Raw genomic sequence first — 19,578 nt, 5'->3', positions numbered from 1 at the left:
TTTAAATAATTAAGGTAAGCTATAAAGGGTTATTAATAATAAGTTAAAAGATAATATATTATTATAATTAATTAAAACTCTTTATAAGCTTATTAAATTATTTATTAATATTAAGCTAAATAAATAAGTAATTTTAAAAGTATAATTTTTTAATTTAAATAATAATATTAAAAAAAATAAATATTATAATATTATTAATTTATATAATAAATATTAAGGAAGGTTAATATAAAGTTAATATTAATTAATATAAAAATATAAATATAATAACTTATATAAATTTTTAAAGAAAAAGAAAAAGGTTAAAATAAAAGTTAGCATTAATTAATGCAAATTATTATAATAAAAGTTATATTAATTAATATTAATTATTTAATATAAGGTTAAATAAATAATAATAAATATTAATAAGAAAAACTTAAAATTATTTTATTTAATAGTTTTAAATTTATATTAATTAATATTAATTTAAAAATTAAATTAATTAAGCATTATTCTTATTTTATTTTATTTATTATTATTTAATATTTATAAATATACTTTATAATTTTAAAGCTAAAAATTTTATTAAGTTTTATAATATTTACTTTAATAATTATTAAAAAGTAAAAGAGCATAATTTAATAATATTATTTTTTAATTTATCCTTAGTTTTACGTAATATTTATATTTAAGGGTATTTAAAGCTTAAGTTTAATAAATTTTATAATATTATTCTTAAAATCTTATTAAATTAAGTAAATTACTTTATTATTTTTATTTTTAATTTTATAAATAAGTAAAAAGTTATAATTTAAGGGTAAGTTATACTTTATTAATTAAATCTTTTTTTTAATAAAATTAATCCTTATTTCTTTAATAAAAACCTTAAGGTATTTAAATAAGCTTAATAAAATTATAATAATAAAGAGGTTATTATTATTATAAAATGCTTTAAATTATAAAATGTTATTATTTTTAGTTAATTTATTATTTAAAACGTTAATTAATTAAGCTAATTTTTTAAATTTTAATACCTTAATTAATTTTTTAAGAGCTTTTAAGGGGGGCATAAACTTAAATTTATTAGCCTTAGGGGGTGGCTAAGTAGCCAACTTATCCTTTCCTTAGGGCTGTTTATTAGGCAAACTAAGAACTGCAATGCTACTTTAGCCATGGCTTATGCTGCTATTACGGCTTATATTGCCACTACAGCTTATGCTATTATTATAGCTGCTAATCTTAGTATTTACATGGCCTTAGTTTAAAGGCATTAATAATTTTATATTAAAATCCTTGGCTAGCTTATTAAATATAATATTCTTTAAATAATAGCTTAAATATAATATTATCTTTTAATTTTTAAGCTTTATAGCTATAATCTTTATTTTTTTAAAGCTTATATTATTATTTTATATTTTCTTAATCTTTAAGTAGTTAGCATTAATTAATATAATTTAGTTTATATATTTATAAAATTAAAATAAAGGGTAAGAAATATAAAAAAGAGGAAAAAATTAAAAGAAAGGTAAGAGGTTAAGGGTTTAAATATTCTTAAGAAAAGAATTTTACTACCTTATAAATAAATCTTTATTACCCTTTTTTAATTAAGAAAAATATTATATAATTTAATTTATTAATATTTACTTATTAATATTAAGTAAGGTTTTTATTTATTTAATAATTATTAATAATATTAATAATAAAGTTTATTTATTTTTATACTTTATATAAATTAAATAATTTATTATTTTAATAATATTTTTATTAATAATTTTAAGTAATTTAATTTAATAATTAATTTTAATAAATATAAAGAAATAACTTAAAAAAGTATTAATTAATATATAATAAATATATATTTAAAGTAAAATATTTAAAATATTTACTTTATATAAATAATGGAATAGCTATAGTTTTAAAAAGCTAGCTTTTAAGGTATATTTATATTTTAAAGTGCATGTAGTTAATTTCCTTATATTGGGTAGGCCAACGCTAAAAGCTGGGTGGGCGTACTATAGAAGCTGGGTGGGCATACGCTAACTCGCGATGATCTACCCGAGTCAGGGCCTCAACCCCTCGGTCAGTCTTCGTATTGGACCCCAAGAATATCCACGCAATGGCATCGAATGCCCGTGGGGTCCAAAATGCAGTGTTACGTCTTGCGCGGCTAGTGGCCCAAGGACTTATGTACACGCCATGGGCGTATTTGCCGTAACCAACGTAGCACTCACCCACCAACTGTGCAACAACACGGTTCAGGCAAGGATGGGTCGTTTACAAATGTGACCCAGGAGACAACACGGGGCTGTGAGCAACAGTTTGAAATGCTGCCTGCAGACACTTAGTTTAATGCTTCCCACGCTCACTGCCAACAGGCTATATTTGCTTTCCGATTGGCAGTGGGCGCGGGAAGGTGACGAATGTGGATGAGCGGAGCCTCACTTCAGGTAACCCAAGCATTAAATTCGCAACAGGCAACGCCCACTCTACTTTTCCGCGCCCTTTCCCAAGAATACATTGTTTCTTGAGCTTATAGGACACTCACTGTTGTTCCGTCTCAGTAGAAGAATTCAAAAAGATAATGTCAGCAGAGACAGGTTTTGTGTCCAAAATTCCAGAAACACAATCCGCCATCACGCAAGACGAGCACGGCCAGCCACGGCTCGTCAATGGCGTGGCCATCCCTGCACTTCTGCCAGGCACCGTCCTGATCAAGACGGCGGCCGTGGCTCTCAATCCCAGCGACCACAAGATGGGCGCCAGCTTCCCGACCCCCGGCTCTGTTATCGGCATGGACTTCGCCGGCACCGTCGTCCGCGTAGCAGACGAAGGGACACAGACAGGCATCGCACCCGGCAGTGTTGTGTGTGGAGCCGTTCAGGGGTCCAACCCGGCCGCACCAGACAACGGTGCCTTTGCCGAGTACTTGAGAGCACCGGCCGACTTGCTAATGCGCGTGCCGTCGTCGCCGTCACTGCAGGCCCGGCCTGATGGCAGAGACAGCAATGCTATGATCCAAGCCGCCGCGACAATGGGCACAGCACTGGCAACGTGCATCCTTGCTCTCTGGGGCAGCGACACCCTAGATCTCCTCCCTTCCACGCCAGACACGCCCTCACAGGCGACGCCCCCCACCCCGGTGCTCGTGTACGGCGGAAGCACGGCGACGGGCTCCATGGCGATCCAGCTGCTCCGCCTGTCCGGGTTCAGCCCCATCGCGACCTGTTCCCCACACAACTTCGAGCTGGTGCGCGCCCGGGGCGCGAGCGCGGTCTTTGACTACGCCGCCGAGGGCGTCGCGTCGGCCATCCGCGAGCACACGGGCTGCCGCCTCAGGTATGCGCTCGATTGCATCGCGGACGCCGAGAGCGTGGCCTGCTGCTACACTGCCATACAACGGGCGGGCGGGCGTTACACGTCGCTCGAGCTGGTCGGCGACGAGCTCCTGAGCCGTCGACGGGCAGTGCGGCCGTCTTTCATCATGGCGCCCGAGGTGTTCGGGGAGGAGCTGAAGTTGCCAGGAGGTTATGGGAAGCCCGCGAGCCTGGAAAAACGCCAGCTGGCGGTGCGGTTCTTTGCCATCTTTCAACGGTTGCTGGACGAAGGGAAGCTAAAATTCCACCCCATAGAGCTGCTAGAAGGCGGGTTTGAAAGTGTAGTGGATGGTCTGTCACTATTAAAGAGTGGTGCCTTGTCTGGTAAGAAGTTAGTAGCTGTCGTGTAATCTTGTGTGTACTCTCGAAGCCGTTCCCCTCGCCCCTGCCCTTTGCACATGTGAACAATCTGGATGCATTCTTGCCCCTCGAGTTTCAATTCCCCGGTTCTTCACTGGTCACCTCTCTCTATACGAAACCCAAAGTCTTTCAAAGAGTGACCAGGAGACGACGCAGCCCATCTCAAGCGTGTATAATTTCGCCGTCAACTTGTATGCTCACAGCCGACTGGGAATATCTCCGTCCGAATGAGCTCCTCCAAATTCTTGGCCGCTCTCTGCATTTTTCAGAGCCCGATGGACGATCTTCGCGATGGCCAAAACCTTTTCTTCCTCGAACTTTCTAGCCACCACCTGAAGACCCACTGGTGCGCCATCGTATATTTCTGGGTCATCTGGGATTTGTTAGCAGAAATTCTCCATGTCCCTGTCTCAAATGGTTCCCTCGTCCAGAGATCAAAGGCGGGACTTACAGGTCTCCCAGTTGCTCTTATCGAGCTTGCCACGGGGCTTATAGTCTCGATCAATGGGGTCAAGGCGTTTGTCAGCCTTCGTGACAGGAATCACCGCAACACTGTAGTTTAGTAGGTTCAAAGCTTGGGTGTAGGCTGCCGCGGATTTAGTCTGGGGAATGCTGAGAGTTTGAATAGATTCTGAACAAACCGAGATGGTTGAATGTCCCAGGAATCACCGCTGCGTGGGGAGCAGCCGGTACAATGAAAGCATCAACGATTTGACCTACAATAGATCTTAGCCGTTGTGGCTTAAGGTGCTCACAAGACGTAGGACCCACCATCTTTGTCACCCGTCGAGTTCCAGTAATCCGAGTATTTTGCTTCAAACTCCAGTCCTTTCAATGTGAAGTCCTGAAAATCTAGCAGGCCCATGGGTGGTCGGAGGCGCATGCCACGACTGGCAAGCTCGGGAATCATTGGCTCCCCGGACCGCTCGAGATGTTTGTAGACGTCTGCCGTTCCATCGGCCATGATAATCGAGAGCTTTTGCGACTCATAATTAGCGTCTAGTCTTGCCGGACAAGTGCTAGGAAGGCCTCCTGCATGTGGATGGGCTCAAGAGCGAGTGTTGTCTTACATGGATGTTTTTGGCGGTCACATGTGACGGTGGGTCCCAGTTCACAACCTGAAATAATTAGTCAGGTGGTTCTGTCAAGGGGCTTGGTCCATACCTTATGGCCGGCTTTCTCTAGAGCATCGGAGACCATGCGTAGGCCTCGAGATATGGGAGGGTGAGGTTGAACGAGACCATCTGTCCACATAATACCAAGCTTCAGCGGAGGGCGCCCACTGCTCGCGGTCCCATCAGATTGAGCGCGTGAGAGATATTCATCGAAGACTTCCTGGCGGAAGGGCATCGGAACTACAACCGGATCTCGGATCCAAGGCTGCGTTGATAGAACGGACTTGAGCACAAGCTCAATGCCGTCGAGCGACGTGCTCAAGAAGCCTGTGGTCGCCCTGTACGTGGTCTGGCCGGGGTTTGTATCGGCCATGTCTCGCGAGGAGAGCCTCCCAGGCGTCGGTTTGATTCCGAATACGCCGTTGAACGCAGCTGGTATCCTAATTGATCCGCCAATGTCAGCGCCCACGCCGATTGTGCTGCCTCGAAGTGCTATCAGCGCCCCCTCGCCCCCGGAGGAGCCTCCACATGAGAGGTTTTGATTGTTTGGGTTGAGAGTCTGGCCGATGATGTGATTGATGGTCTCAACGTAGAACAGCGTCTGGGGAGAACTGGTCTTGCAGTAGAGGACAGCCCCCAGGGACAGCAGCTCTCTGGTGATTTGGCTCTCGATTTTGTGAGGCTGACTTAGGTCTTTGATGCCCATGTTGCTTCCTATCCAGCCTACATAGCCGGTGGTGGTATCGATGCCTTTGACGTGGAACTGATCCTTCAAGCTGACTGGTAGCCCATGAAGCGGCCCCATTGTGGTACCATGCTTCCTGTAATGCTCGTCGAGCTCCTTGGCGCGTTCCAGCGCTTGATCGAAAAAGATCTCATGAAGGCAATTGTTCTATAGATGGATCGGGGTCAGATTGATGCTGCATTGGTGTACAGGCTTGGTTAAAAATAACGACGGTCGTCCTGTTCACTCACGATCTGATGTGCAACGGCAGCAGCCTTGCAAAACGCCGTCGTCACCTGGACGCTTGTAAGCTGCCCTTGTTTGATTGCGTCGACGATGGGTACGCTGTCCATGGACAAGATGGATATCTCCTGTTGACTGAGAAATCCTTGGATAAATGGTCCTGTCAGGTCCCTCTGCTCCGAAGCTCGTTTCACATCCTGAGCACTCAGTCTCCATTGGGGGTAGATTTTGTTGAGAGTGTCGGCGCGTTTGGCCGCAGCTCTAGCTTCCCACGGCTGCGTCTCCATTCTGACGATGTGATCAGTTGGGTGGATGCTCGGTAGACGATTGCGATCTGACCTGGGTGTGAGTGGAAGGTGGGGGAAGAGGTGAGGATAGTTTGGGCTCAGGACCTCTGTTCGGCTGTTGGTTCCATTGGTATTACATTGAGCCCCTCGCTGAGCCACCCACGTGCAGCTACGGGAGCTATGTGTAATGATCCATGCAGACACCTGCTTACGAAGGGTACCAGGTATCCCGGTCCCCAGAGTCATACAAGATGGCGAAGCGATCACACTGGATCAAAACCAAACGAATGTTAGCAGCCTCTGGAAGGGGGAGGAAGAAGTCCATTTAGTTCCTTGACCCTCACGAGAACACAGACTTGCACCCAGAAACACAGAGGGTCTACTCTGGATCATTAGTTAAACTACAATAATTAATTATAGCTCAAGATTTAATATTAGTATATCATAATATGATTGATTTACTGATGTCTTGCAGGTTCTTTCTATTCTTTCTTTTGTTTTTCTTTACTATTAATATGATATTAATTGTTTTCCTGATAAATGTGTAGATTAAGAGCCATGTGATGCTTCTACCTTAGTGCACTACAAGTACAGCCCACGGAGTGTGGCTGTCACAACGGGGTACCGCCTTATCTGCACATGCATCGGTAGACCATTAGCTGCCAGTGGGGAGGTTGGCCAGTTGGTTCTAGCTGCCTTGCAGTTGGCCACCCGCTGGCCACCCCTTCGGGCTCAACTGGAAGCTCAACAACCCCATTGAAGACGCTACCTTTTGTACCACACCGTGACACGTCGACATTGCTTTAGAAACTTGGCTACCTAGAACACCACCTTCTTTATTCTTTCAAATTAACTCCTTCGTGGTTGTCTGATCAGAATCCGATGTTGACCCTACGCTTTTGTGTTTTCTTCACTTCCTCCCAGTTCTGGCTTACTTCCTCGCGTTGGAGTGCGATCCATGAGAAGGTCTGGCCTCTTCGCGGGGGAAGATTCACTTTCAAACAATTATTAATTGCTAGCATATACATACTGCCGCCACCATCGTGGTGAAACGGAGCTACTTGGACTTGTCGGTGTATTTTTTAGCCCTTATAAACTCTTCTATACATTGTGAGGTGGGCTTGGGCTTGTTGGGATTACAGCCAACAAAGAACATATTAGGAAAGTGGTCTCGTTTTTAATCTGTACACATATGCTTCGTAAGCAAATAATAGGAAAACTTACTTCCTAAACCTGATCTTTAAGATCTCGTGCTGGCCTACTATCCCGGACTTTGCCGCACTTCCAAAAGCGGGCGATAGCTTTTGCGTAACTCGTGTGCGTTAACAACGCCCACACCCAGGATTGAAATATTCGTGCGTAAAGAGGGACGTGCGAATTCCAACAGCTTGCATTCGCTCAGGCTGGGGATGTAGCAAATAGCCCTTGAGGGACCTAGCCATGCATTTGAGCAAAACCACTTAGAAGCCACCGTTCGTGAGTGGCGGGACCTTGGTGGAAGGCCGGAAGCCAGACTCGATGGAATGCGACAGAGGATCGCCGAGGAGCGGGCAGATGCCCAGAGTCTAAGTGATAAAATCTATTCCATTACAATTGTTTTGAGGATGTGTTGAGCTCGGCGATTATAAATAGATGTTCAACGCCACCTCTATTAATGAGGCACGCCAGAGCACGGATTTGAACAGCTGTTTTCACCGTCGTGGCGTTGGTGTATACGGGATTTGTGAAGGCGAACTTCTTAGCCACATGGTTGTACGTACTTAGACATGGCAAATCACCTACACGTTCTACAGTTGCCGCCTTTTGTATTGCGTCCGTCTTGGATTATCCAATCAAGACAGGCTTATTCGGTGCTGGTGTCCCATGAACAACCGGGAGCTGGAACAGATATGTTGGGCTGGACAAGATGCGAATGTTTGCTGATATAGCTTTGTTGAGAAAGAAAAGAAGGCATCAAACTCATCGCTGTGCTCGCTTGCTGTATGCTGCCTTCCAAATGCCGAGTCCCTCCGATTCGAGTATAGAAGTAGGTCCTCGGAACCTTTCATCTGCCGTCCCGCACATCAAACCCGCCTTCTCACTTCTGGTCCGCCTTCTTCTCCCCCGACTTCGCCTTCTCCTCCTCCTCGAGCTTCTTCGCAGCCTCCACGATAGCCTTGTGCGCCTCCTCGTCTCGCTCCGAGTCATCCGTCTCATCGCCGTCCTTCTCGTCCGACTTCGATTTCTTGATATCCTTTCCGAGCCTGTCATGACCAGCATCCGCATCAGCTTTCGTCCCACCACCACCGTTTCCGGCAACCGCGTCGGCGAATCTGTACCATGGCCCGTGGATCGCGCCGACTCCGGCGCCGATCAGGCTGCCCGGCACAGCAACGACGCCGCTGAGCAGCGCCCCGACGAGGTTGCCCAGCCCCATGCCCACCGCACTTGAGATACCGATTCCGAATCCTGTACCTTGGCCCCATCCAGACGCCATCACTGGAGGCGGTGGTTTGCATGTCAGCGCCTTTCTTGCGACCGGAATCTAGGTCATGATGTGATGAAAGCAGCTCTCTGATGTGACTCACACCTCGCCTTCTTGCTCTCTCCGTGTGCCTCCTTCTCCTTGGCGTACGCAGCCTGCCACAACCTCTCCCGCTCGGCAGGGTCCCTGACAAGCGCAGCCTGCTTCTTGAGGGCGTCCGCGGCATCTTGAAAGCGCGCCGCGGCTTTTGCTGCCTCTGCCGCCTGGGTGATCTCGGCCATGGGCAGCACTCCACCTCCTCCACCACCTCCTCCGGATGCGGCCCCACTCGCGGGAGGAGCAGCAGGAGCTTCTTGTGCCTGCGGCTTTTCGGACATTTTCCTGGTTTCTTTCTTTGTCAAATTGCAGATATGATCAATAAAGTCAGCGATATAGGACGATAGACATGGAATATCGCTGCGAGAGGTGCTGTTGAGGTCAACAAAAGGAGGTGGCTTCAGTCGTGTGTGGCTGGTGGGGGCATGACGGAGGTGGCGAATGCTCTCTGGGCCAAATCTTGGAAAGCAAGCTTTTTTGGTGCACTTCGGCAAGAGTCACTTTAGCTCATGGTGCAGTCACAAGGTCGCCTGAGCTAATAAGTAGAAGCAAAGCAAAAGGGTTAGGGCAAATGATCAACATGCTGCAGCTGAACGGCTGGCTTCTTCGCAATGAGCACTTTGGCGCCTGGCATTCGGGCAGCAATCGAGAGCTTGCTTGTGGTTGGTGGAGGCGCCTGTCAGGAGTCGTCCTTAGTACTGATAAACAAGCTGCTCAACAATCAAGACGACATGGTTGTGTGTAGTCCCGTGAACCATAATAGATAACTAGCCCGAATTCCCTGTAGACTTCTGCAGAGCTGCAAGTAAGTTATTAGGCAAGGCCAGGAAAAAGTTCCCAAGGCACTTACTACCACTACAGCCAACACTCAACCTCGAAGCTGCTAAGAGAAGAAGAAATCAGTAAGTAAACTCAATACCCATGCGATAAGATATCCTTACCTAACTTCAATAGAAGCCAAAATGAAGAAACGCTTCACTTCAAAACGCCCAGATATCTTCCGCGAAGATGTTGCAAAACTCTCAGAGAAAAGCAAAAACGACATTTGTGACAAAATAGGTAAAAACATAGAGTGTAATAATATTACACTCTGTTGGATTTACCATTTTGTTATTGGCGATGAAATCACCCTTGGAAGGATTGAAAGGGAAGTGGAAAACAAGGGCAGAAAGAAGTGCTATAATGTTCTATCATATGTTAGTACTTGTCAAGGTAGGTATCTAGGGTGGTGGAAATAACTCACCCTCCGGAAGAGGGGAATGAGGACATGTACCAAGCCGTACGCGACTTTGTGCACGAGCTCAGGGCTGCTGCTGTCATTAGTAAAACAGCAACCTGGGGTGATCTTGTCTTGAGTCTCGTCTAGTCAGGAGCATAGACTCACAGGGACAGTCGGAAAGCTGAGCAGACAGCAGACAGACCACTACCCGGGGAGAAACGTTAGCATGGACCAGTATAAGAGGGAGCGCAGCAGGCTGTCCTTTGGACACTGGCTCACTTACATGGACAGTTGATTTAAAAACACAGTGTGGCCGAAGCCTGAGGGGGAAAACTGCTGGCTTTATTCAACATGATACCTGGATACTATGTGACCTCGTCTGACTTTTCGCCGTTTGCAATGATATGCAGTTATCCTTCGACAGCCTCCCGCCGCCTCTTCATTTTCCATATCTTCCGGGTCTTGTCCGCCCTCCTCTGGGCCTTGCTCTTCTTGCATTTGCGTTCTCCCCCTTGCTTCTCGTACTTGCCTCCTCCCCCTTGCTTCTCGTGCCGCCGCCGCTGCCGTTGCTGCTGCTCTTTCCTCCTGGCGGCTTTCGTGCTGCCTCCCTTCTTCTTCTTCTTCTCCTCCTCCTCTTGCTGGCCCCCCTTCTGCGGCTGATTGTCCTTGCAGATGCCAAAGTGTAGGACGGCGAATGCGGATGCCTCGGCGGAGTGATTTGCCAGCAGCTCATCCACGTGCTTGGTGCCTACTCTTAGCACGAGCTCCCTGGCCCTGGCCTCCTCCAGATCTGGGTAGTAGCTGAACATCTATGTGCTCGACGGTCTGTTGCGGATGGCCACACGGGCAGCAAGGCGTATCCTTGGACCTGTCCACGTGGTTCTTGTGCACACGCTGTCTGAACAGGTTTACGTTTACAGCAGTGACCTCGACCCTGCACTGGAATTGCATGCTCGGCTGGTGCCGCTGTCTGTGGAAAACGAAACGCAGCCCCCCCCCTGTCATTTTGACTCGTGTTCCCCCCCTCCGCTCCCAAATCTCAAATCCTCCCAATATAAGCTATTTCCTATATAACTATTTTAATATAAATACTTATACTATAAATATATATATTATTATAATCCTTATATTCTTAAGAATATATATAAAATATTTATAAAATTAAATACTTTATATTATTTACTTAAATTTAATATTTAAATTTAATAAAGTTTTAAGATTTTAAATAATTATATATTTAATATATAATTATAAGATTATATTTATTATATTTAAAGTTATATATTATAAACTTTAATATTATATATAATTTATATATAATATTAAATATTTTATAATTTTAACTTTAATATTTAAAATATTATATAATTTACTTTTTATTTATATTAATTTATACTAATATTTTAAGAAGAAAATTTACTTATATATTATTAATTATATTTTATATTATATTATAAAAATATTAAATATAATTTATTTATAATACTTAATATATAAATTAATTATAATAATATATATTATTATAAAATACTTTTTTAATTATATATTATATTTTATTAAATAATATATTTTATAAGAAGTATAATTATATATTTTATATTATAATAAATAATTCTTTAGTAAAGATATAATAAAATATAGCTGGATTTTAGATTTGAGATTTTGCCGCCGAGGGGGGGAACATGAGTCAAAACGACAGGGGGGGGGCTGCGTTTCGTTTTCCACAGACAGCGGGGCAGATCGGCATACCGCTCCAGGTTGTGTCTTCCCCAACCCTGAGGGTCGGAGTATGCTGCCGGAATGCGTCCCGGTCTGTTTGTGATGTAGGCGAGCTTGTGGTCCTCCCAAGCTGCGCGGCTTGCTTCCTCCGCTCGCTGGTCGGCCAGCTGTTTGACGCACTTCCGAAGGTCAAGGAACTCATTGCCAGGCCGTGGATTGAGTGCATCATCAAGCATTTTGCGCTCGATAGTATCAAGTTGATGGTACGGGTGACGGTCCCCGGGACTGCTCCGTTTGTTCAACCAAGCGCGTGCTCGGATGCGACACAGTTCCTTGTGTTGAGGAGTGTCAAGCTCCCGTGCTCGCTGGACGATGGCAGTCTTCTCCAGAAAGGTGGACATGCGGTGAATGTGAAGCTCCTTGAAAAGGACTTCGGCGAGTGTTCCCTTCATGCAACCAGAAACATCGAGGAGAAAACTTTTGTGCAGTTTTTCCAGCTCTTCAATGTAGGCGCTGTTCATTTTGTACTTGGCACAGGCGTCCCGAGCGAGATACCAGGCGCCACAAGCGTATGAAAAGATGGGCAGGACCTTGGCCATGTACAGCTGTCTCATTTGTTGCAGCTTGGGACCTGTCTGCGTTCGAGAGATGTGCCAAAAGTTATACTGTTGCGTCTTGACCTTCTTCGCGATCTGTGACATCAGATTAGTCAATGCATCAAGGACTTGCGCAATTAAGCAAGGGTGTTCTCACGTAGTCATTGTGCGGGCCCCATTTCAGTTGCGAGTCGACCATGACCCCCAATATACGAAGGTGTGGCACGTCGTAGCCCTCGGGTGCCTCCAGATGCTTGGGAGTTAGGCCCTGGATGTCAGGCAGACTTTTACAGCGTCTCGCCAGGGGTCCTCGTTGGAAATGTAGCAGCCCGTATTTGTGTGGCGCAAATTCAACGTCGTTGGCACTGGCCCAGGCCTGCACGCGACCGTGCGATCTGGTCAACGCTTTGCAATTCTTGTCGAAATCCTTGCCCCGGACGATAATGTAGCTGTCGTCGACATAAGAGAAGATGGAAGCATGCACGGCGCCACAGCGTCCCAATTCAATCTCCAACAGAACCGAGGCAAAGAAGAGAAACAGTATGGGGGAGAGACTGCTCCCTTGGGGGATACCAAGGCTGATGAAAAAGGCCTCGGGCGCACGACCTGGCAAGTGCAGGTCTGTATGAGTTCCACGGAGCCAGGAATATGCGAATCGGATAATCCAGGTGGGCACCTTTTTTCCTTGCCATGGCTTCGAGGAGTCCGTCGCGGTTGACCCGAGGGTACGCGCCTGTGATATCAAGACTCAAGAGCGAGACCCTCTGATCGACTGACCAACCTGTGTACACCTGATTCAAGAGGAACTGCAGCGCGCTTGTTGTGCTTTTCCCAGAGATTCCAAATTGGTTTGCGGGCAAACATCCTGTCCGTGTAGCAAACCCGGTGAGCCGGTTGGCTACCAACTTGTCCAAGACCTTGCTCACGGCGCCTAGCAGTGTGATGGGCCTCCAACTTTTAGGACAGGCTTAGGAAGACTTGTCTGGCTCCGGTATGGCGATAGTCCGAGATTTTTTGAATAATTTAGGGTGGTACGAAAGGCGCCAACAGGTCTCGAATAGGTGCTCCAGGTGTTTCTCAAAAATGTCCACGCATGTAATCAAGGCCTCGTTGGCAATAATTCCAACGCCAATTACTTTGTGTCGCTTCAGATCTTTCACGATATCAGAGACTTCTTCTGGCCTCAGTTGTCTTTCAGACTCGTCAGGATTCTCCAACAATGACTTGTTTGGAATCTGAGGTGGCGAGGAACTGCGGAAATTGCCTGTCTCCGGGCCGTGGATAGTTCTGATGGAATGATCGCCCTCGTGGTACCCATGTGGCACTAGTTCGGTGTCATCTTCTTGTTCTTGGAGGAGCCTGGGCATGTGAGGCAAGAGTCGGGGTTTCCTCCACTTCGCAGATCTGCGTTAGACTCGGCAAAGACGATTTAGGTCGATACTCGAAAGAAATCGACGGAAATTTATTTCGCGACTTCTATTGGTAGAAGGGCACAAATTTCTGAGGTGCATGTACCTTTCTCTGCTTGCACAGAGCCTTTTGCGGGCAGGGACGACGGGTGACAGGGTCCAGAAGTGGAACGCATCGTGAGGCAGGATTCGTAATGGCGTCCCAACAGCGAACCCCGTACTCTCCCGTTGACACTTCGTCGAATAGAGCCGTATGAATGGACAGCTTGCTGAATCTTTCTTTGACACCTTCTCGCAAACGAAAGGAAGTATCACGGTCCAAGCTCCAGCGAATCCTCCGATCCAAGACTTGTCGTGGACGCGTAACAATGACGGCGCCGATAACACAGTCATCGGATTTGAATGCGTCCACCTCAATCACAAGTCGTTCACCTTTGGGAAAATGGTGCTAGGGCCTGGTTTTGACGAACGTTTGAAAACGGTGAGTTGAGGTGGGAATTTGCGTGACTGTCCCAAGAACTCTTTCCGCCCCGCTGAATGTGAGAGGGCGTCACCAAGGCATATCCCGTTGCACAAATTTCGGGTGCTACTGATGATGGCTTCCATACACATCGTACATGCTTGCTCGGCAACCATTAGATACGCCACGCTGCATGCATGCGTTAGACTGCAGAGGTAGCGTAGGAGGATTTGACGAATTAGTGGGGCCATTTTCAGGTGCATCTCCCAAGTCAAGACTGAAGATGCGCCTCAATGGTCAGATTACGCCTCGGCCGAGCTGTGGGAGTAGTGCTGACGATCCACATTTGTTTACACATAGCTGCCTCAAAAGGATTCATTTTGACAAGGATGGATGTACATTGGCGTAAAACTTGTCTCGGATCTGGGATCTCTAGCTCAAATAATGGTCCATTCTCTGGCGTGGCATCAGTCCACCACTGTTTTACCTTACGACTACTCTAAATCAGCACTGAAATGCGACTCCAACCATGCCTGTGATTGTAAAGTGAAGCAAAGCCGTATTTACCAAATCACCATGGCACCTCATGAACTCTACCAGCGAGCCCGCCTGTCCTGGCTGGAGCTTCTCAGTCTGGCCATCAAGCTCTTCATCATCAGTGAGGCAAAACCATACCGCTCATTCACGGCCAGAGAAAAGCCCTGGGACACTAACAGACTTGACAGCGCCGCCATCACTCTTCGTCAACCTCCTTCATGCAGTTCCGCAATGCGTACTCCGCGGCCTTCCATTGCTGCCTTACATATATTGCAACCTGCTCCGCACACTTATGAACACCCTGACGCCCAAACAACTGCAATCCATCCTCCCGCCGTCGGGAACAATCTACCTCGTCTGGCTAGCCGCGACGCTGTCAAAGGCGATCCTGAAGCTCGACGACGGCGACGGTGACAAGCCCGACCTCCCGTCCCGCCTCAGACGCGATATCCAGCCCCTCTCGGACGGCAAGAGCTCCATCCTCTGGCTAGGCGACCGCGCCATGGCGACCAAGTTCGTCCTCTTCCTGCACGGCGGCGGCTTCGTCCTCCCCCTCGACGTCGGCCACCTCAACTGGTGTCGCAACGCCTACCTGTCGGCCGCCGAGGAGGCGGGCGAGGACGTCGCCGTCGCGATACTGCAGTACAGCCTGTGCCCCGGCGACACCTACCCGACGCAGCTTTTCCAGGCCGCCGAGGCGCTGAGCCTCGTCCTGGATGGCGGCCGCGTCTCTCCCGCTGACGTCGTCTTCGGCGGGGACTCGTGCGGCGGCCACATGACTGCTGGGCTGCTGGCGCACCTGGTCCACCCCGTCCCGGGGGCGCGGAAGATCGAGCTCCGGGACGGGGAGAGGTTCGCTGGGGCGTTCTTGGTGTCGCCCTGGCTGAGCTGTGCGGACGACGGGCCGGCGTTTCGGGAGAATGGGTATCTGGACATGGTCTCACCCAAGGTTGTCAGACAGTCAACGGCCTTCATGACGAGCGGATTCGGTGGTGCCCAAAGCTCGGAGGCAGTCAAGGCGCTGGGCTGGGCTATGCCTGGGGATACTGAAGACAGCACTTGGTGGGACGGCGTGAACGAGGTTGTGAGCGATGTGTTGGTGACGGCGGGGAGGTGCGAGGTACTGAGGGAGGAGATCGTGTCTTTTGCAAAAAGGATCAGGGCGAGAAATCCTGGAACGAATGTTGTCCTCGACGTGAGACCTCGGGATGCCCACGACTTCATACTGCTGGAGGGGCAACTGAATCGGGTTGGTGGTGCAACGAGGCGGATGAAGTCTTGGTACAAGGACATTTTACAGAGGAAAGCCTGAGGATTCATCTCGTAGGCAGGACGTAGGCGTTATGGAGCCATCAAAGCAGGAGTCACGATACATACCTGAGCAGGCTGGACCTCTCAAGATTAGATCTTTTACTGCAAATAACTTGCTGCTTGCCAGGCCATCGCAGTGGTCTTCTCGCGACCTGGAAACATGATCCCATGTGCAATTCATGTTTACTCACCCTGAAGAAAGCTGTTGATGGAAACGCTTGGACTTGTAAACATATGTGGGCGTCGTTCCACCTCCATCTGGTATGGAGCTCTTCGATCGCATCGAGACGGCAGACTCATTCGGTTGGTATACTCAGTCTCGCAAAGAAGTATCAAGGGGAACTAGGCCCTATGCACTCTGAGGCCACGGACGCAGCGATCGTCAGCTACTAGTGAGCATCGTGTCAGGAGACGAAAGGTTGTCACAGCAAGAGAACATGATAGCCGTGCTCCCATCATGAAGCTTCAGCTCCGAAGCCCCCACCACAGGGCGAGCAGCACACTACTGAGGCTGATCAGCAGCTAGTTGCTGGAGGGGCGAGCTCAACTGGGACCCCGTAAATACCTAGGCAGGCCTGTGCCCCCTGAAAGTGCCAGCTGCGGTATGTATTCACGTGAGCTCCCTTTCACTGACCACTGATGCGGCAGCATCCCAAAGGGGCAAGCCCGGTGAGAGAACCTCGGAACCAGTACTTAAACCCAGAAGTGAGGCCATCAACAAACATCTCTGCCTCCAAAGTCCACACCACGACAATCCTGTAAGTTCCCTTCCATTCTTCTCCCATTGAACATCCCCTCCGTTGCAGAATACTCTCACATCCCCACTCCCGCATTCTTTACCCTTCTCTACCCTCCTCAGCACCCTCGCTTCGTATACTCGTTCAAGTCGGCGACGGCAACGGTGAGTACAACACACATACCCTCCTTTTGACCTCCTCTTATCCCTCAAACCTCGCAACGCACTTGGCCAACCACAAAAACACCCTTCTCGCCGCTTTAAGCCCCCCAGCCTGCCAATTCCCCTTCCCCTATACCCCCCGCAGTCCACAGTGTCCCTCCCCCTTCACTGAAGCAAAGCACAGCTCCCCAAGTGAAGCTGCTGCAAAGCTTCTCAGAAGAGCTTCACCTCAAACGCGACCTTTTGCACGCGCCTCGCGTCTTGCCCCCCACTGTCAACACAAAACATCGACCATCTTTTTTGTCAACCCCACCGTCAACTTTCAACCTTTCCCAAACACCAACCACACACAATCGCGACCTTCCCTTCTCACTTCCTCTCACAATCACAACACACACACACACACACACACACAACCACCACGCCAACCCCCGTTAACAACAACCGCAGCACGCTCGACATTCCTCATGGCGCCGACGCCCTCCTCACTTGACTTTCAAAGGTTCGTCTCCCTCTCAATCCCACATGCTGACCATTACACAGTCACCACCCTCAGACTGGCAGAGACACAGAAAGAGGAGGAAGAGGGACGTGTTCCGCGAGCTTAGTGAGGCTGGAAGTGGAATGCCAGCCGAGGCCGGGCACAGAAAGAGGAGGAATAGGGAGTGTCTCTTCTCGACAAACCTCGCCCTCCTTCCCCCGCCCTCCTCCCTCACCCCCGACCGATCGACCGCATGCCCGAGCCGAACGACCGTATACGCATACGACCCTCCCGACCGTATACACCCGGCCGACCGACCGCCCAAACCCCCGACGCCCCGCCGACCTACACACACCGGATTGGGAGATGGGCACCGAAAGAGGAGGACCTGGGAACCGTGTTCCGTGTTGCCGATGAAGCAGGAAGGAGAATGCCGCGGAGGCCGGGCACAGAAAGAGGAGGAACAATTGTGCTCAGGGTCCACACACACACACCTATATACTATACTATACTATACCAAGAGAAGACAACAGCACGAACACGCCCTTCGGGGCGGCGTTTGGAGTTGCTTGGCTTCATACTCAATCTTTTGTCTCCTCTCCGGCTTCGGCTGGATTGATCTTCCATGGAACTCTGTTTCATGAGTCTGGCCAGACTCTCAATTTTTTGAAAACCTTCAAGCTTCAGCTTGACACTTTTTTTTTTCATTGCTATCGTGGGTTGATCCCGCGAAGCGAAGAAGAAACAATAACAACAACGCGGCTATGTCGCGGCGTAGCGACGCGTCATTGTTTACCCTCTAGACAGAAGCCTGACCTCACTCGAGACAAGGTGTTGAGAGGCCAGGCTCGCTTGGCCAGCCCAGGAAGAGTCTGCCCTCGACGCAACCACCAACATGGTCCTCACTCGAGACCAACCTTTCTGCTGGAGTGTGGGCCCTCCAAAGCGACCACAAGACAAGCACAGAATGCCAGGCCAACGTTGAAGTAGCTCACAGTCTCAGCCGCCCCTGACAAGGTTCCTGGCGGTGGCCAGGGCCATCACCCGACCACAGCTTGGCTTTTCAGAGAAGGCTTTCTTCTAGCTGGCACAGATACCAATCTTTACATCACGCTCCGTCCTAGCTGACCAATCCATAGGTAGTTGGGTATTGTAGGGCCAGGAAATGCCGACCATTGGGCGAGGGACTGGGCTCCAACTGACGCGCCTGGAAGCCTGCTGGTGCTTCCTCCTTTGGGATGCTCACCACTGCCACTTGGCCACGGAGTAGTTGTGTCAAAACCATAACGAATACTATCATTGGCGTCGAAGACATGAAAGGAAGAGGACGAGCTTGGTAGACATGTAGGGGGAAAGAGAGCTGGCTGTTCCTTGGCCACTTGGCCACGCAGTTCATGACAGCCAGCAGTAGGCTCGAGAAGGATATCCGTGAGCTTGGAGTTGCCCAGATGATTTGTTATATTTGAGGCGGTGACGGCCTTCTAGCAGTTCGTGGGGCTACTGTGGTTCCTTCCCCTGAAGTCGTCACGGCTTTCCCGGATCGGACAACAGTGCTGTCGCTCGGGGCACAGCCGGTGAGATGTGAAACCTCCGTATGGCCAAAAGGCTCGGGAGGGTCGAAGACAACCCCGAAACAGATAAAGACTTTGACTTGAAAGGGCACTGAGATATCGAGTTCCGCTTAATCTGGCAGGCCGGCAGGCTGTCAAGGGGAGGCTTGGGGGCAAGTTTGAGGTTGAGGTCAGGTTGCCTGGGCACGTTAGGTCAGGTACACTGGCGGTAAGGCGGTAAGGCTAGGCAACCTTGGAAGGCCAGGCCAGGCCAAGCGAGTGGGGGCACCTCAATTGTCAGCTGTCAGCAATCACGGGTCGGGTGCAGGCGATAAGATCTGACAGGGGATCCCCGCCCCCGCCCACCAACTGTTTGCCGATCACCCAGCGACGGGCGGACGCCCAAACAACAAATCCATCCCGTTTGCCTGGTTCCGTGTACTCAGAGGGATCGCATCTTGCTGCATCTGATTTTTGCGTTTTTTACTCCTGGCACACCGACTGCGAGCCCTGCCTTGGTTTTGCCCGACCGGCACTTGACTTTGCTACATTTCCACCTCGCTCTTTCTTAGGCCTGGGTTTTGCTGCATCCTGGCCGCGGAAACTGCCTGATCCATCTTTGATCTTTTGATACCCTCTTCCCTGGCGCCGACGATACAAATTCACAGAAGCCCTTCTCTTGGTGCCACTTTTCTGTCCCTACCATTCTCTCCCTGGTCAAGTCTACCCAGAGACACACATCATACAGACATC

At 48.4% G+C, this 19,578-nt stretch overlaps 5 protein-coding genes across 5 annotated transcripts; 2 read left to right on the top strand and 3 right to left on the bottom strand.

Moving 5' to 3' along the window:
* Positions 1–2,563: 2,563 nt before the first annotated feature.
* Positions 2,564–3,706, top strand: INS49_005047 (uncharacterized protein; the record flags this gene model as incomplete). The annotated part of the gene is made up of 1 exon (XM_043165834.1): positions 2,564–3,706. The coding sequence occupies one exon, from the start codon at positions 2,564–2,566 to the stop codon at positions 3,704–3,706; it is 1,143 nt and encodes a 380-aa protein (XP_043017597.1).
* A 207-nt stretch (positions 3,707–3,913) lies between these two features.
* INS49_005046 (uncharacterized protein) lies at positions 3,914–6,014 on the bottom strand (the record flags this gene model as incomplete). Its single annotated transcript, XM_043165833.1, has 7 exons — positions 3,914–4,089; positions 4,168–4,212; positions 4,488–4,692; positions 4,787–4,834; positions 4,881–5,723; positions 5,807–5,933; positions 6,004–6,014. The coding sequence occupies 7 exons, from the start codon at positions 6,012–6,014 to the stop codon at positions 3,914–3,916; spliced, it is 1,455 nt and encodes a 484-aa protein (XP_043017596.1).
* A 2,148-nt stretch (positions 6,015–8,162) lies between these two features.
* On the bottom strand, positions 8,163–8,926 carry INS49_005045 (uncharacterized protein; the record flags this gene model as incomplete). Its single annotated transcript, XM_043165832.1, has 2 exons — positions 8,163–8,563; positions 8,653–8,926. 2 exons carry the CDS (start codon positions 8,924–8,926, stop codon positions 8,163–8,165), a joined length of 675 nt encoding a protein of 224 aa, XP_043017595.1.
* A 1,348-nt stretch (positions 8,927–10,274) lies between these two features.
* Positions 10,275–13,546, bottom strand: INS49_005044 (uncharacterized protein; the record flags this gene model as incomplete). The annotated part of the gene is made up of 4 exons (XM_043165831.1): positions 10,275–10,654; positions 11,594–12,275; positions 12,337–12,447; positions 13,316–13,546. 4 exons carry the CDS (start codon positions 13,544–13,546, stop codon positions 10,275–10,277), a joined length of 1,404 nt encoding a protein of 467 aa, XP_043017594.1.
* A 1,078-nt stretch (positions 13,547–14,624) lies between these two features.
* INS49_005043 (uncharacterized protein) lies at positions 14,625–15,897 on the top strand (the record flags this gene model as incomplete). The annotated part of the gene is made up of 2 exons (XM_043165830.1): positions 14,625–14,706; positions 14,774–15,897. 2 exons carry the CDS (start codon positions 14,625–14,627, stop codon positions 15,895–15,897), a joined length of 1,206 nt encoding a protein of 401 aa, XP_043017593.1.
* Positions 15,898–19,578: the final 3,681 nt, after the last annotated feature.

Source organism: Diaporthe citri (genome assembly GCF_014595645.1).
Source record: "Diaporthe citri strain NFHF-8-4 chromosome Unknown scaffold_14, whole genome shotgun sequence".
In the NCBI taxonomy this organism is placed as follows: Eukaryota; Fungi; Ascomycota; class Sordariomycetes; order Diaporthales; family Diaporthaceae; genus Diaporthe; species Diaporthe citri.
Note: the sequence above shows the minus strand (reverse complement) of the source record. Positions and strands in the feature narration are given on the sequence as shown.